Raw genomic sequence first — 14,283 nt, forward strand, 5'->3', positions numbered from 1 at the left:
AAATAAATAAAACACTGAATTTTCTATTGTAAAGTTAAATGGAATAATAACAAATAAAATAAATACAAATAAAACACAGCATTTTCTCTACAACTAAATTCAAATAAAAGGCTCATTCCATGAAACTGGTGTCTTTTCCACTTGAAAAATAAAAAAAAGTTTTATCAACATTTTTTTAAATATCCTTGAAATGAAGACTGTATTGTGCCATCTTAGGCTATATAATTTATTATTTTATGACTACTTTTCTACCTCATGTTTTGGTATTTCTGTCAACCCTGTTACCGACACAAGCGTTACTAGATACTAGTGTTTAATTAGAACTATGTGATAGTTTCCACATACTGTATATGAGCAGAATTTTAGTCCCTCTTTCAATTTGGCAAATTAAAAGTCCTGCTGAAAAAGAAAAATCATAGTGAGGGACAGGCCAAAAAACTTACCCTTATCAACATCAATGCTATTTAAATTATTTAAAATACTTAATTGACTTTTTTGATGTAGTATTGATGAAAGAATACATAGTATTGTTATGTTTTTAAATAGCAAATGTATTGGTTGTTATATTAAATCTATGTTTGATTATTCCTTAGGGATGCAAAAGGCACCGATTTCGTGGAATGACCCAAAAATAAGCTTAAAAAAAAGCACAGAAAACAAAATGAATGTTAGAAAGGAAAAAGAAAAGAAAATGTAATTAACGAAAATAAATACAACATAAAATAAAACAAACAAACATTTAAAAAATTACAATGACAAGTGCAACCCAGGACGCAGCCTGTGGGAGCATGCGTTTGAACATGTAGCATTTTCTGTTTAAAAATAAACATTTTCACCTTTTACACTCAGCGACACATTTGCCGTCCTGCAGGTAGAGTGGACCAAAGGCGTTTTTGCACTTCAGACAGTGATGTGCGTCCTGACACATCAAACAGTCTGCTGAACAGTCTTCACAGCGCCCACTCGTCTGGTTTCTGTAAGTCTCATGTGGACAAACGGACACACACAGCTGACTGTTGGTGAGAAACATACCTGTGTAGACATACAAACATGCATATAGATTCCAGCTCTCAACATTTGACAAAGATTACTAATGTATCTATAATATCTGTCTGCATTTGCATTTGTGAAACATGTAGACTGGAGGCACAACTGAAATCACTCACCTTCCTGACAGGAATCACACTGGTCTTTCTGATGCCCTGAACACGTCCTGCAGGAGGAATCACACTGCTCACACTCACCCTCACCTGCACACACACACAATCAGTGAACAAAGAATCAGACTTGCAAAGTCTTCAATCAATATAATATAACTCATGTTTACTTTCATTAAAATAATGACTTATTGAAATGAATATTTTGTACCGTTTAGGAATTTTCCGTCAGGACACTTGATCTTGCTTTTGCTGATGCACTGACCCCTTTCTAGAAACATGTCATCTTCACAGGAATCACAGTCGTTATCGTCCGGACCACCACATGATCGACACGTGCTGTGACACGGCTCGCACTCCTGCTTCATGTCAGCATAAAAACCCTCCTTACAGGCTTCTGCACATGTGCCATCTGCAGAAACACAGGATTTCAGTAAACAGACAGATATTTGGGCAGGTGGAGGCTTAAATGAGGGTTCAAAGTTTTACCACTGAGCTGGATGCTAACTGCTGTTAATGATGTTATATTATAAAAATGTAAACTGATATTGAATTAAAACATTTTCATTAACTGAAAGTAAATACTAATACAACTGGGAAAAAACAAATACATTTCAGGACTCTAACAATTAAAAAGAAACTTTGATGGTATATTATTAAACTTTTTAATCTGTCTGCATAAAACTTTAAAACGCCACTAGACAGCAATAGAACAGAAATTTAACACAGCTAAACATTTAAAGTGAATGCTCATTAACTTTGGCAGCCCTAAAATAAAAAAAATAAAATAAAATAAACTGAACCAAAAAATAATAAATAAATAACTGACAACTCACAAAAACTTAACTAAAAATACAAATTAGCAAAATAAAATAAAAATTCAACACTGTACTAACTCTGTTTACAAATACTCTGTATGTGTGCTCATGTGTCAAAACCAGCTTCTATTCAGAGTCTCCTCAGACGCAAACAACAGATTACATGTGGCATACATAACCGGGGCATGTTGTCACAAAGGCTCAATGTTTATTTAATTAACTTTTTTCTATGTAGTAACATGTGATATGTTGATATGGTATGATAATATGATATATGATCATTTTTCTGTACACAAGACTTAAAAATTATGCATTTATACAAAAACTGATTTTCAAACATAAACCAAAAATGTAACGACTAGCTATATGCCTCTCTACAGCTGTAACTGAGAAATCAAAGGACAGCAAAACAAATACCAGGACTGGCAACAGCACGTCTGTCTAAGTGCAACAAATACTATGCTGTTTCTCCAGAGGTGCCTTCAAAAGCATGTTGCACACATACAGCACAGACCCAAAGCCTGAAGTCTGAATGATACAGACAGACACGTCTCATCTCACCTGACAGGAAGAAGCCTTCCTCACACTGGTAACACTGAGAGGCATCGCAGGTCTCACAGTGATCATCACATCGAGCACACCTCATGGACAACTTGTCCTCAAAAGTCCTCTCAGGGCACATCTTGTGACAGCTCGATTTCAGCCTGCGGAAATACACCATCTCTTACACTTTACATCATTAGCACATCAATTATAACTACTTACGAAGTCACAAAGTCAAAAAACATGAGACAGACTTACTGATAATAGTCCGGTAAACAAGACATACAATGCTCTGGATTCACTAAGGGAGAAGACAGCGTTAATACACTCTTCATAGAAACAGAAATGACTCGGTGGCTACTGAAACTACTACTGATTTATAAGCTTTGACTGAAAATGCAGATTTTATTTATTTATTCATGATAACCAGCAGAGGCGACATTGCGGTGCTAAATTCTCACACACATTTCACACACTCAGTTCTGGAGGTCATAATACAAAACAAGAAGGTAATACTGTTGTGTTGTGAGACTAGGTTGTCTCAGGAAGTTATACAACTACTTTAAGTTTCTTTGGTTTGACTCTATCTATGCGTTTCAGCCCTGAATGAAAAATAAACCCGTTTAGGAAGTTCGACCAAAGCATTGTTTATCTGTCTGAGCTGCTGCAGAGAAATAAATTAATGTCTACAGCCACGAATGACCAGATGATAAAAATGAGAAACTTGAAACACCTCTTTTATTGTTCCTCAGTTTGAATATGGCTTTATTCTTGCAATATTACACTGACCAACAGAGGGTGACAGTGATCACCACTCACACATGATATGATCTGAGGGGATGTGTTTCTAGTGTCAGACGGTATTGTTGAAGGAAAGATTGTAAGTTTCTCTTAAACTTTATCGGTTTATCGGATTTAAATGGGACGAAAAGTTGCGGGCTTGTGTTAGACACTTATCGGTGTCTTTACTACTTTGATCTTGACACAGTGACTTGCTGTTTGTCACAAGCTGGTGAGCAGCCTACCTAGACATCACTGTGGACACTACTTTTCTGAGCCATGATGCCAAATAATGCTGCCTTGAAGTGCAGATGCAGGCAACCCGCCACGTTTTGAGATACAGACCAGATATACTCTAAATCTGAGAATTATAACAGATGCAAAGAGATACTGGAAGCTGTGTTGAGACACACACAACCCCTATCATTTGTGCACTACACGCATAGAAATCACTGGTGCGTCTAGAGCAGAAACGGGCTCAAAGTTACAAACCATTAGTGAAATGCTTCTATTTTGAACTAATTTAGAACAAACATTTACAGGAACTTTTAATTATTGTAAACCATTTACAGGAATTTTAAATTATTATAAACTATCAGCCTAATAATCTGAATAATAATAAAAAAGTAGTAAGAATTACACCATAAAGCCTGACAAATTAAATAAAAGTCAGTTGTTTTTTTTTGTTTTTTTAAATGGAGTATCATATTTAGCACATTAGGCTTTTGATGATAAAGTAAAAATATAGTATGATATAGCCAGAATCAAGCTCACACTTGAGGAAAAACAACTCATTTTTATTCAGAGGCCCAAACTGAGTAAAAATGTGAAATTTTCTGCAGCTGTTTTTCATAATGAAATTTTATAGCTAATGTAAATCAGTGAGATCTTAATTACAGCATAAACTACTGAAAATGTGTGTGTGTGTGTGTGTGTGTGTGTGTGTGTGTGTGTGTGTGTGTGTGTATGTTGTCACTTTATATCCATCAATAATATGTGTTAGTAATTCATTAAAATGCTTTGTTATATTATCAAAGCTCTAGTTTTTATTTTGGGGTCAAAACAATGCGATGCAATACAATGATGATTGAGAGCTGCACAAATAAACGTTCCTCATCTAAATGTATCATATTTGATACATTTTAACAATTTTTCTAAAAAAAGAAGTATAACCAAGTTAACCTAAGTTGCCTAAGTGTTAGTCTTTTAATATTATTGACAATGTTACAGGATTTAAATGGATTTTGCTACAAAAAGCCACATGAGCCACAACCTGAAATCAATGTTTTTAAAATTATACTAAAATGCTTTTTACTTGCCTAAAAAGTATAAACTATCTATGCAAGTTTATCTAAACTAATATATGTCATCAGTCTGATGCCAGAAGGCATATAGAGGATTGTGTACAACATGTTTTCAGTAAAGTCTGGATCATGTTGATAATTTAGAGGTCATTTGTGTATCAAAACTTGATAGATTAGGCTTTATAGGGTTAATAACATAAGAATGGAAAATAGTACATATAAATAATATATGCTAAAACATTATTTCCAGGTTTAATTAAACATTTAGCCTCTGCTTATGTTAAACAGAATATTAAATTGGTCGTTTTCAAGACTTTTATACTGAGGATGTTTTTTTTTACTGAAAACGTGATGCATTTCATTTCTTTATGAGCAATGCTTGTTGTGCACACATCCATCCAAATAATGATATACTGACCAGTCAGGCATTGCTGACAGCCCTCCTCACAGGTTACACAGTCTTCATGACCAGAGTCAGCTGCTGCACCTATACAAGAACAAGTATCACACCACGAGTCAGCAGAATTAGTGTTGCTAACATGGAAAAGGAAATTGCATGATACAGATGTAGATAAAAACCAGATAATGTCTGTATTAGCATGTGTGGCAGAGGCTGCGTGTGTGCCCTGGAGGCCAGAGCGCAGGACCCGTTTATACATGTCTGCCCCTAATGATAAGAATTTCTGTTCCCCCACTGACTTCTGCAGACAAGCTCTTCCCTCATGCTCAGCGCATCTTTGACTGTGATAACAATTTGTGAAGAAGATTAGATAAACAGCAGTGGGTGTCGTGAGAAGCCAAACAACATCCATAGAGTTAGATTTACAGATATACATAGGCTAAAGCGATCTAGCTCAGCACACAAAATGAGAGAAAAGTCTTCTGTCTAGTGGGATGAATCTCATGAAAACATGTCTTTGTGAAACAGCACTGCAGAATCAAAAGATAAAAAGTATATTTTTGTGTATTTTTAGATCCATTAGCATTTTGTGTCACATTAGTACATTAATGCCTTTTAAAGTTTTTTCTTCCTGTAATTTTTTTCATTGCAATTGCATTTTTTTACTTAATCACACCTTGGTGTACAGAAGATACCTTTTTCAAAAACATTTAAAAAAAATCTTACCACCCTTACCACTAGCAACTACAACACAAGCAGTATAACATATACTATCATAATGTATAAACACATACACCATCTATCATAAATACCATATATATGTAATTTCCTGACAGGTTTTGTGAGATTCATCCATTGGGAAAATTATGGTGAAAAATACTGGCCAAAAAGCAAACACAAAAACATTTTGGCAATGGCAATGTGTTTTTAACACTGCGCCTACAGCTCAACCACTAATTCGATTTTCAGAAGAATTTTCAAATAAATCTCACTCACATTCCAAAAAAAAGTAACCAGAATCTTAACATCACAAAAAAGAAACAGGGAAAAGGCCAAGCAAGCAATAGAGAACATTCTAGAACAGTTATGATGCAACTGACCCAGTCCACACTCCAGTTTGGCACACGTCCCGTCTTTAGGGTAGTAGGAGGGGGTGCAGTGGAGACAGTGGCCTGTAGAAGTACACACAGTGCAGTTTGGAGGGCAGGGGTCACATGTTCCCTCCGAGGAATGTGAATAACCCTCTGGACAGGTTTCACGACACTCCCCTTCAAAGAGGTACCGCTCCACTCCGAATCGATCTGTGTGAAAACAAACAGAATAAGAACAATGTTAAGAGCTTGTATTTTTCTCTATTTTGTGAAGCAGTCATGACTGTTTACCTTTGCTACAGCGAGTACATTTGTCAGGCCCCTCGTCTGTACATTCGAGGCATGTGTGGTGGCAAAGATGACACTGTCTCTCCCCCTTGTATTTCCCAGGATCACAGCTGATCACACATTGTCCGTTATCATAGAGCCTGCCAAAGAATAAAAACTGAAATCTGTCCCCACACAGTGCACCTCTTGTCTCACTGGGACTTTTTTTTTGACTGTGGTTCTTTTCACACCTCACCTGGTGAAAGCACAGCTGATGCAGTCTTTACTCTCAGGTCCAGTGCACTTTGAGCAGGTTGAGGAACACAGTTCACATTTATCAGGTTTGCTTAAATATTCCCCTGATAAAAAAAAAAAATACAGATAACACATCAGCTGCATAAAGATGCTTAACTAGAATATCCTACTTCTACTAGCATAGGTAGACACTAAAATTGTATTAGCAGTAGTGAAAAAAAATGCTTTGTTGGTATATAATCCAGTGGCTAGTGCTTATTATATTAGTATATTTATGTATGTAGCATCAGAAATACCTAACATTTCCCTGAATGCACGTTTAAGAAAAGTAGGAAAATACAAACAAGTAAAAAAAACAAACAAGCAAGCTGATTTAATAAATACAAATGAGCAAACAAAACAAGCAAGCAAACAAATAAACAAACAACCAAATGAAACATGCTAACAAAACAAGCAAACCACACAAATACAAACAAGCAAGCAAATGAAACAAGCAAACAAAACAAATAAAACAAGCAGATTATACAAATAAATGCAAACAAATGAAACATTACGTGCAAAGAAAATTAAACAAGCTAATGACACAAAAACAAGCAGATTAAACAAATACATGCAAACAAATTAAACAAACTAATGAAACAAACAAACACAAATACATGCAAACAAACAAAACAAGCTAACAAAAAACAAATACATGTAAATAAACAAAACAAGCAAGAAAATGAAACAAGCATATGAAACAAAAACATACATAAAGCAAATAAAACATGTAGATTAAACAAATACAAAAAAGCAAAAAAGAAACAAGCAAACAAAACTAGTACATTAAAGACAAAATCAAAAAAGAAACAAGCAAATAAAACAAGCAAACGAAACAAACAAAAAATACATACAATGCAAACAAGTAAAAAATACATTTAAACAAGCTAACAAAAAAAGCAAGCAAACAACAAAGAAAAAACAAAAAGAAATGCATATATAGATACAAAAAGAGGGAAACCAAAGTGCTTACCTGTTCAGAGCTTTAGCATTAATAGGAAAGGCTTCTGGTTGAAGGATTGACCAGCTGACGTTTATGATTGCAGACAATTCAAAGGCCATGCACATGCAGGATTCATAAATCAGAACACTCTCAAAAGTAGTAAGAAAGCTTATGAAGATTGCCCTCATACAATCAGCAGGCCTTAGAAACTGAAAACTTAAAAAGAACCGAAAGCTAAATAAAAAAATAATAATTTTGCGAGTTGCAAAAAACTGACCACAATAAAAAAATCTTGCACATAGAGTCAAACTGACACCTTTGTTAGTATAACCAAAACATATTTTTCACTCTCTGGGTGTCAGAATGGATCAAAACTATCCCAAAGCGATGTTATGGGAACGTGAGAAAAGCTAAATACATTGAGCTAACCTTTAACCCAAGGCTAAGCAATGCATTTGTGAGATCTCCTTTAGAGTGAGCTGGACATGTATAGCTGGCTGACCCTTCTGATGACCTCAGGCTTACGCTCTGATACACTCTATTCACTCAATTCTGACAGTCCTGAAGCGGCGGCTCATGACCCTACATGACCGTAATTGAGTTGTCAATCACTAGACTAAACATGGGTCCAAAGCCAATGTCAGTTAAATGAGTTTTCTCACTCAAACTGCTTGCATTAAATTGCAAAAACACTGACGAATCGCTTTGATATTTCTTGCATGGTTTGTAACATTTAAATGTGTCAGTAGTAATGGCTTTATCATGTTACTCACCACAGGAGAGTAACAATGGCTGTATGGGAGCCGCAAATATTTTAGAAATGTTTGTTCTAAAGCAAACGGCCACAGGTCAGAGCAAGGGGCTGCGCATATATTGTCTCTTTTAAAGTCATTGTGACCACTGCGCATTCGAGTTTAATTTCTCTCGGTCAAATGCTGAATTGTTCTCTTCAAAACCAAAAGGGCCTTTTGTAAAGAAAACAAGGAGAAGTTGAATCATTCTCACACCAGTTCACCACAAGAATTGAACTCTGAACAAAACTTCTTGAAGTTAAAGTAAACAAGCAGTTTGACAAAATAAGATTTTTATGATGAAAATATGAGCAGTGCTTGTCAGTGTAAAACTCGCCACCAAAACACTAGTTTTGTGTGCTTTTCTGAGTGCGATTTAGCATGTTGCTATGTGGTTGCTAGGGAGGTTGTATACAGATCCAAGTCAAAAGAGCTCTATGACTTTCTGAACTCTATATATGACTCGGGTCACTGCTATGCAATTGTTTCACCAAGTCTAACTTCTCAGAAAGTAGCCCAGAATCTAAACGAGTGAACAAAAGTAGTCTCTTTTAATCTCTGAGTCTTGTTTTTATTTTAAAGTTCATTAATAAAAAGATCAGTAAACCATTTGTTTCGTCCAGTCTTCTCTACATGATAAAACATTTTGCTTGGCCCTGACTACAACACATCATCATCTAGACTAACTGTTCACGGCAGTTGGCTAAAAACAGAAATATAAAATAATTTTAGAAAACTTGATCATCCATTTCCCCCTTATTTCAATTGAACGTGGGTGCAAAATATATTTAAGGTTAACAGTGATAAAAATACATATATACATTAAGAAAAAACGTTGCCAGAACAGAGTAAATGTAACACATTTGAACATAGACTGATTCTCGTAATACTATATAACATTAGTTATGTAACGTTGCATGTATTGAGTTCGCAGAAAACATACAATCATACTACAACTTTTTTTTGTGTCATGAATAAACACAATTAGCATGAAGTGGTTGGACAATCCCATCCACAAAACACAACTCATTTGAACTATAACCATTTATAAATCTTTTTCATAAATAAAAGGCTACGTCACCTTAAACCCAATCATTCATAAATAAAAGACATAGAAATCCCCTTAACATTGCGCAAAAGCGGATTGGTCAAACATGTCCTTAATGAATGTAGAAGTCTAATTTGTGTTGTGTAGTACTATTAGTATAACTAAACATTTCACCTCGTTTCTGACCTTTATTAAAACGTAATATACTCCCCTCATATATGTTTACCGTTTCCCAAGATACTGCAATAGGGACATACAGTAAATACGGCCATTATGAAAAACTGAAAATCTAGACACTCGATTCAAACTCATAAATATTTGTTGGAAATGTGAATTCAAAAACATTCTCTAATAATTCCATTATGTCAATAGCACCAGTTACGTATGTGTATCACAGACTTGTTACTTTCATAAAGAGCTGGAATAATGAACTATTTCAGATGGCCATTTCAAAGTCAAGCAGTTTAACTTTTCATTTCCAAGATGAATCAATAAAATATAAATAGTTCTGGAGGAAAGCGGCTGAAACGGACACTGCGCTGTAAATAAAGTTCTTTATTTCACCTGAATCATTTAGGATCAATATTGTGGAGTTGTTTTTTGAAATGGCGAGATATAAAAATGCACACTTAGGGATTTGTTTTAAAAATAAACGATGGCCTGATGAGACCAAATTAATTAAAACGCGTTTCAAACCTCATTTAGCTACCACGGCTAAAACCTGTACTTCAACCCAGTCAACGATTCTTTAGGGATCACTTACTTATGTTTAGGTTTCATGAAAACCTATTTTTCCACTTATGCAACGTGATGAAACAAAAACACACACGCACGCACACACACAAAAACAAGTATGAGATATGAGCCTGAGGTGAAGAATTTCTGAACAGTGAGACCACCTGACATGATGCATTTATCTTATTTGCTCGGCTAAACGGCAGGTCGTTAGTGTTAGTACAATACTTAACGCTTCAGGAAGTACTTTTACCTTGTTCCTCCACAGTCATGAGGGTCAGTGGATGAACCTGTGCTATGGTTTATGTGTCCCTTTGCTCACAGAGGTCTTGCTGAAACTGATAGAGGTTCTCTGAGTGCGCTTTATTTCAGAATATGCACAAACTGGCTTTGATCATTGTTGTCTTCATTATGCGTGAAACTGTGGAAATATAAAGAACCGCCGCTTCAACGCTCAGCATGTCGCTCCAAATTCTTCTCTTGGACCCAAAACGAAGAAAAAGGTACAAAAATTTGGCATCCATGCTTTGGTCACAAAATACTGACATGTATGATTTGCTGTTTATTACTGATTCCAGTCGCACCACCCTGACAGCTTCTGTCGACACACTCGCATTCACACACACATACAGACACACAGAGATAAAGGTAGGTTTGTTGTAGTTCTGGCATCGGGAAACCTCACGATGTAGTCCCATATTCGAGGTACCCGACTGGAATATAAATTAGCGGAACGTGAGCGGCAAGTGGGGCCGGAAAAGTTCCTTCAGCCCTTTAGAGAACATGTTCTACAGCAGAGCTGCTGCAGAACCTTCCTTTGGCACAGATTGTTCTTTTTCACTAGCACACAGAAACTGCCTTCAGCCCACGATTCTCATTTGCTTTCCAGAGAGCAGGAAGAGGAGAGAGGAGCAGAGAGAAAGCACGCAATTGGGCAGCGGACAGGAAATGATGCAGATCAGGTCACAGTGAGAGATGACGGGCGAGTGTTGTTTTGTTGGGTTTATTTATTTTTTTATAATCCAGTTGATTGGTCGGCGGAGGAGGATATCCAGGTGTGATTGGAATCCAGGATAAAAAGATTTGAAGGAAAGATCATCGGGAAGAAAAGGAGAACAAACATTTAGAAAGTGATCAAAAAAATCATTTTTACAGTGTCACAGGATGACACTGTAAATTCATATGTAGAGAATAAATTGGCCTGAAATATTTGGGCACATTTCACCTCAAAATCAGAAGATTTTTTTTTTTTAATATATTTTGCATAAAACTTTTGTTATTTGCACAATTTTTATATGTATTTTATATTGCAAGGAATTTGTACATCATGGTGGTATTCTTTGTACTACCCTTTTGAAATATTTTTTAAAGATTTTTTCCCCTCAAAAAAAATTTATACTTTCATTTATCAAGGATGCATTTAATTGATCAAACACAACAGGAAAGACTTTTATATTATTACCAAAATTCTATTTCTAATAAATGCTTTTGAATGTTCTGTTCATTAAAGTATGCTGAAAAAAAACAACAACATGATTACCATAAAAATATTAGGCAGCCCAGTTCCATGTCTGAAGTTTGTTACAATGAAAAGGTTTGTTCAAATGAAGAATAAATTAAAAAAAGAATAAAAATAAAATAAAGTTAACTGTGACCTTTCTATCTCACAATACTTTTTCCCAGTTTTGAGTTTTTATCTCAGAATCCCAAAATATAAATTCAGAATTGCATGATATAAACTCATGATATAAATTAAGAGATACAAACTCACATTTGCAAAAAAAATGCACAATTACATTTTTTTTTTTTTCAATTCTGTGTCAGAAACTATAAAAATGAATTTTGAGATGTAAACTCTGAATTGTGCGGAAAAAAAATGCTGAATTATTATTATTATTATTTTAAATGAGCTTCCATAGTTTCCAACATTGGTAATAACAAATCTATACCTGGTACACTCTGAGAAAGGCTGAAGGCCAAAATGCATAATTTTTAAAGTCTATTGAGATGGCCAGAATATAAAACTCTTTTGGACCAGAAGTGCCTTGAATTCTTTATTTGTAATAGTTGTTTTAAACCCAACCAAAGAGGACCTTCTAGGATTACTACACAAGGTCCTTAATCAGCAAGTAGCGCTTCGAGATGTTTTCTACAATAATATATCTTTCTTTAGGCAGAAAATGAGCATTAGTATAATATGACACTGAAGACTGGAATAATGACTGCTGAAAATTTTGCCTTGCATCTCAGGAATACATTTACATTTTAAAATATATTCAAATAGAAAACAGTTCTTTTAAATTGTAATCATGTTTTACAATATTAATTATACTGCATTTTTGATCAAATAAATGCAGCCTTGGTGGGCATAATGGCCTGCCCTCAAACTTCAAGTAAATCAATCCAGTATTTGCAAAATATAATTTTCTTGTTATTTTGGGATGAAATGTAATCTGGACACATCTTTCCAACATCAGAAAAACAAAATAAACAGACTGTGATTCAACCCCATGCAAAAACTAAATCTTTTGTTTTAAAAGATTCAGATCAGAAACTGGAGGAAAAAAAAAACACAAAATTAAGGAGCTAACCCAAAGGTAGCATGGATGAATCTACAGTACTCACCATCTTTGCAGATGGTGCTGACGACACACACACCGTTTTCCAGGTTATAGCCGCTCACACAGGTGCTGCAGTTCCTCTCCCCCGGCCCGGCGCAGGCGTAGCAGGTAGGATCACACCTGCAGGCACAATCACAGCCGTGACGCTTCGCTACAGCTTTAAAAGTAAACACTTTCTCGGATGTCACGTTTAGCGGTGAAATACTGACTTTTGACAGGACTTCTGGACATCTCCGTTGTCTGTCGTTTGTTCTGCCAAGTAATGCCCCACACTGCAGCTGGAGACGCAGCGCCACTCCTCAAAGTAATAGCCCAGAGCGCACTTATTACACGCTTCCATGCCAGTTCCTGAGCACAGGGAATACCATCATGTTCCCAAAAAGACAGACCACAAATAATCTGGAATACACTCTGGAATGTACACACAGAGACATTCTTCTGGAAAGGGTTTCCTCTGAGAATGCTTGGAAGCCACTGACACGAGTGTATTGGTTACAAAAACTCAAATAACTTGTTGGGAAACTAATTTTAAAAGGTACACATCATTATGAATAGGAGCTAATATTAAAAAGAATTAATTCCCTGAGCTGAGACATTTATATGGAACCCAATTTCTGCCATATATAAACATATACCAGTATGAGATAAAGTCAAAATGATGACATAAAAACTCGAGCATAAGTCAAAACGGAGTCACAATTATGATAAAGTTATAACTGAAAAGTCAAAATTATGACAAAATTGACACATGAAGTCACAGTTATGTGATAAAGCTGAAATTAACATAAATTTTCAAACTTATTATAACACAAAAACTATGACATAACTTAAAAGTATGACTCAAGTTAGTTATGAGATGAAGTTGAAACTGACAAGCCAAAAAGTATGACAAAAACTATAAAATGAGTCAAAATTAAGAGATAGGTAAAACTAGTCTAAATGGACAAAACCCCATAAATGATTATGAAATAAGTCAAAATCATAACACATAGGGCCTGTTTTACTAACAGCTTACGACAGAGCAAGCCATCTTTTGCCATTAAAAAAAAAGTAAAGAATTAGCTCTGAAAAGGTGTGGACAGTCATTTTTGCTCCTGACCTTATTGAATATCCATTTGTAGTAGTTTCCCCTTCAGACGCAAAATTTATGTGAGGAGAGTATTAAAATGAATCAGGCAACGTGATTTACTAACGTTTGCTGCTCGTCAAATTACTAGTATTTGCGCCATTTTTTAACACCCAAAAAAAGCATGTCTTCAAGAATGTGATAATTTGCGCCGCTCTTGGTAGGTTGCGCTGGTCATTATGGAAATGATCTGGCTGCGTCTGTTCTTTAATGTGCTCATTGTCAGTAAATCACGCGCAGAATTTTCTCCTCCCATCAGCGCTTTTATGGAATTGCGCTCCAACGCTAATTTGCCCCATTTCGTAAATCTGTCCCTAAATCATAGTTATGAGATTAACTATTATGACACTGTCAAAAATATCTTA

General features: G+C 35.5%; 2 protein-coding genes across 5 annotated transcripts in view; both read right to left on the reverse strand.

Moving 5' to 3' along the window:
• Positions 1-14,283, reverse strand: part of LOC109053914 (disintegrin and metalloproteinase domain-containing protein 9) — a 1,168,157-nt gene that overhangs the window by 1,083,066 nt on the left and 70,808 nt on the right. The gene's annotated exons all lie outside the window — the stretch shown is intronic.
• LOC109053363 (proprotein convertase subtilisin/kexin type 5-like) overlaps positions 1-14,283 on the reverse strand; it is a 59,161-nt gene that overhangs the window by 7,154 nt on the left and 37,724 nt on the right. Inside the window, exons 19-29 of one of the 3 annotated variants that reach the window (XM_042730091.1) lie at positions 13,002-13,140; positions 12,797-12,912; positions 6,617-6,719; positions 6,385-6,521; positions 6,103-6,303; positions 5,021-5,089; positions 2,777-2,819; positions 2,537-2,679; positions 1,369-1,569; positions 1,167-1,250; positions 837-1,032 (exon numbers count right to left, since the gene is read on the reverse strand). In XM_042730091.1, the coding sequence (XP_042586025.1) occupies positions 837-1,032; positions 1,167-1,250; positions 1,369-1,569; positions 2,537-2,679; positions 2,777-2,819; positions 5,021-5,089; positions 6,103-6,303; positions 6,385-6,521; positions 6,617-6,719; positions 12,797-12,912; positions 13,002-13,140 (1,432 nt within the window). Of the gene's footprint in view, positions 1-836; positions 1,033-1,166; positions 1,251-1,368; positions 1,570-2,536; positions 2,680-2,776; positions 2,820-5,020; positions 5,090-6,102; positions 6,304-6,384; positions 6,522-6,616; positions 6,720-8,937; positions 11,053-12,796; positions 12,913-13,001; positions 13,141-14,283 lie in introns of those variants that run through there. The other 2 variants (XM_042730092.1, XM_042730093.1) reach the window with 2 other exon arrangements.

This window comes from Cyprinus carpio, chromosome B8 (assembly GCF_018340385.1).
Source record: "Cyprinus carpio isolate SPL01 chromosome B8, ASM1834038v1, whole genome shotgun sequence".
Taxonomy (NCBI): domain Eukaryota; kingdom Metazoa; phylum Chordata; class Actinopteri; order Cypriniformes; family Cyprinidae; genus Cyprinus; species Cyprinus carpio.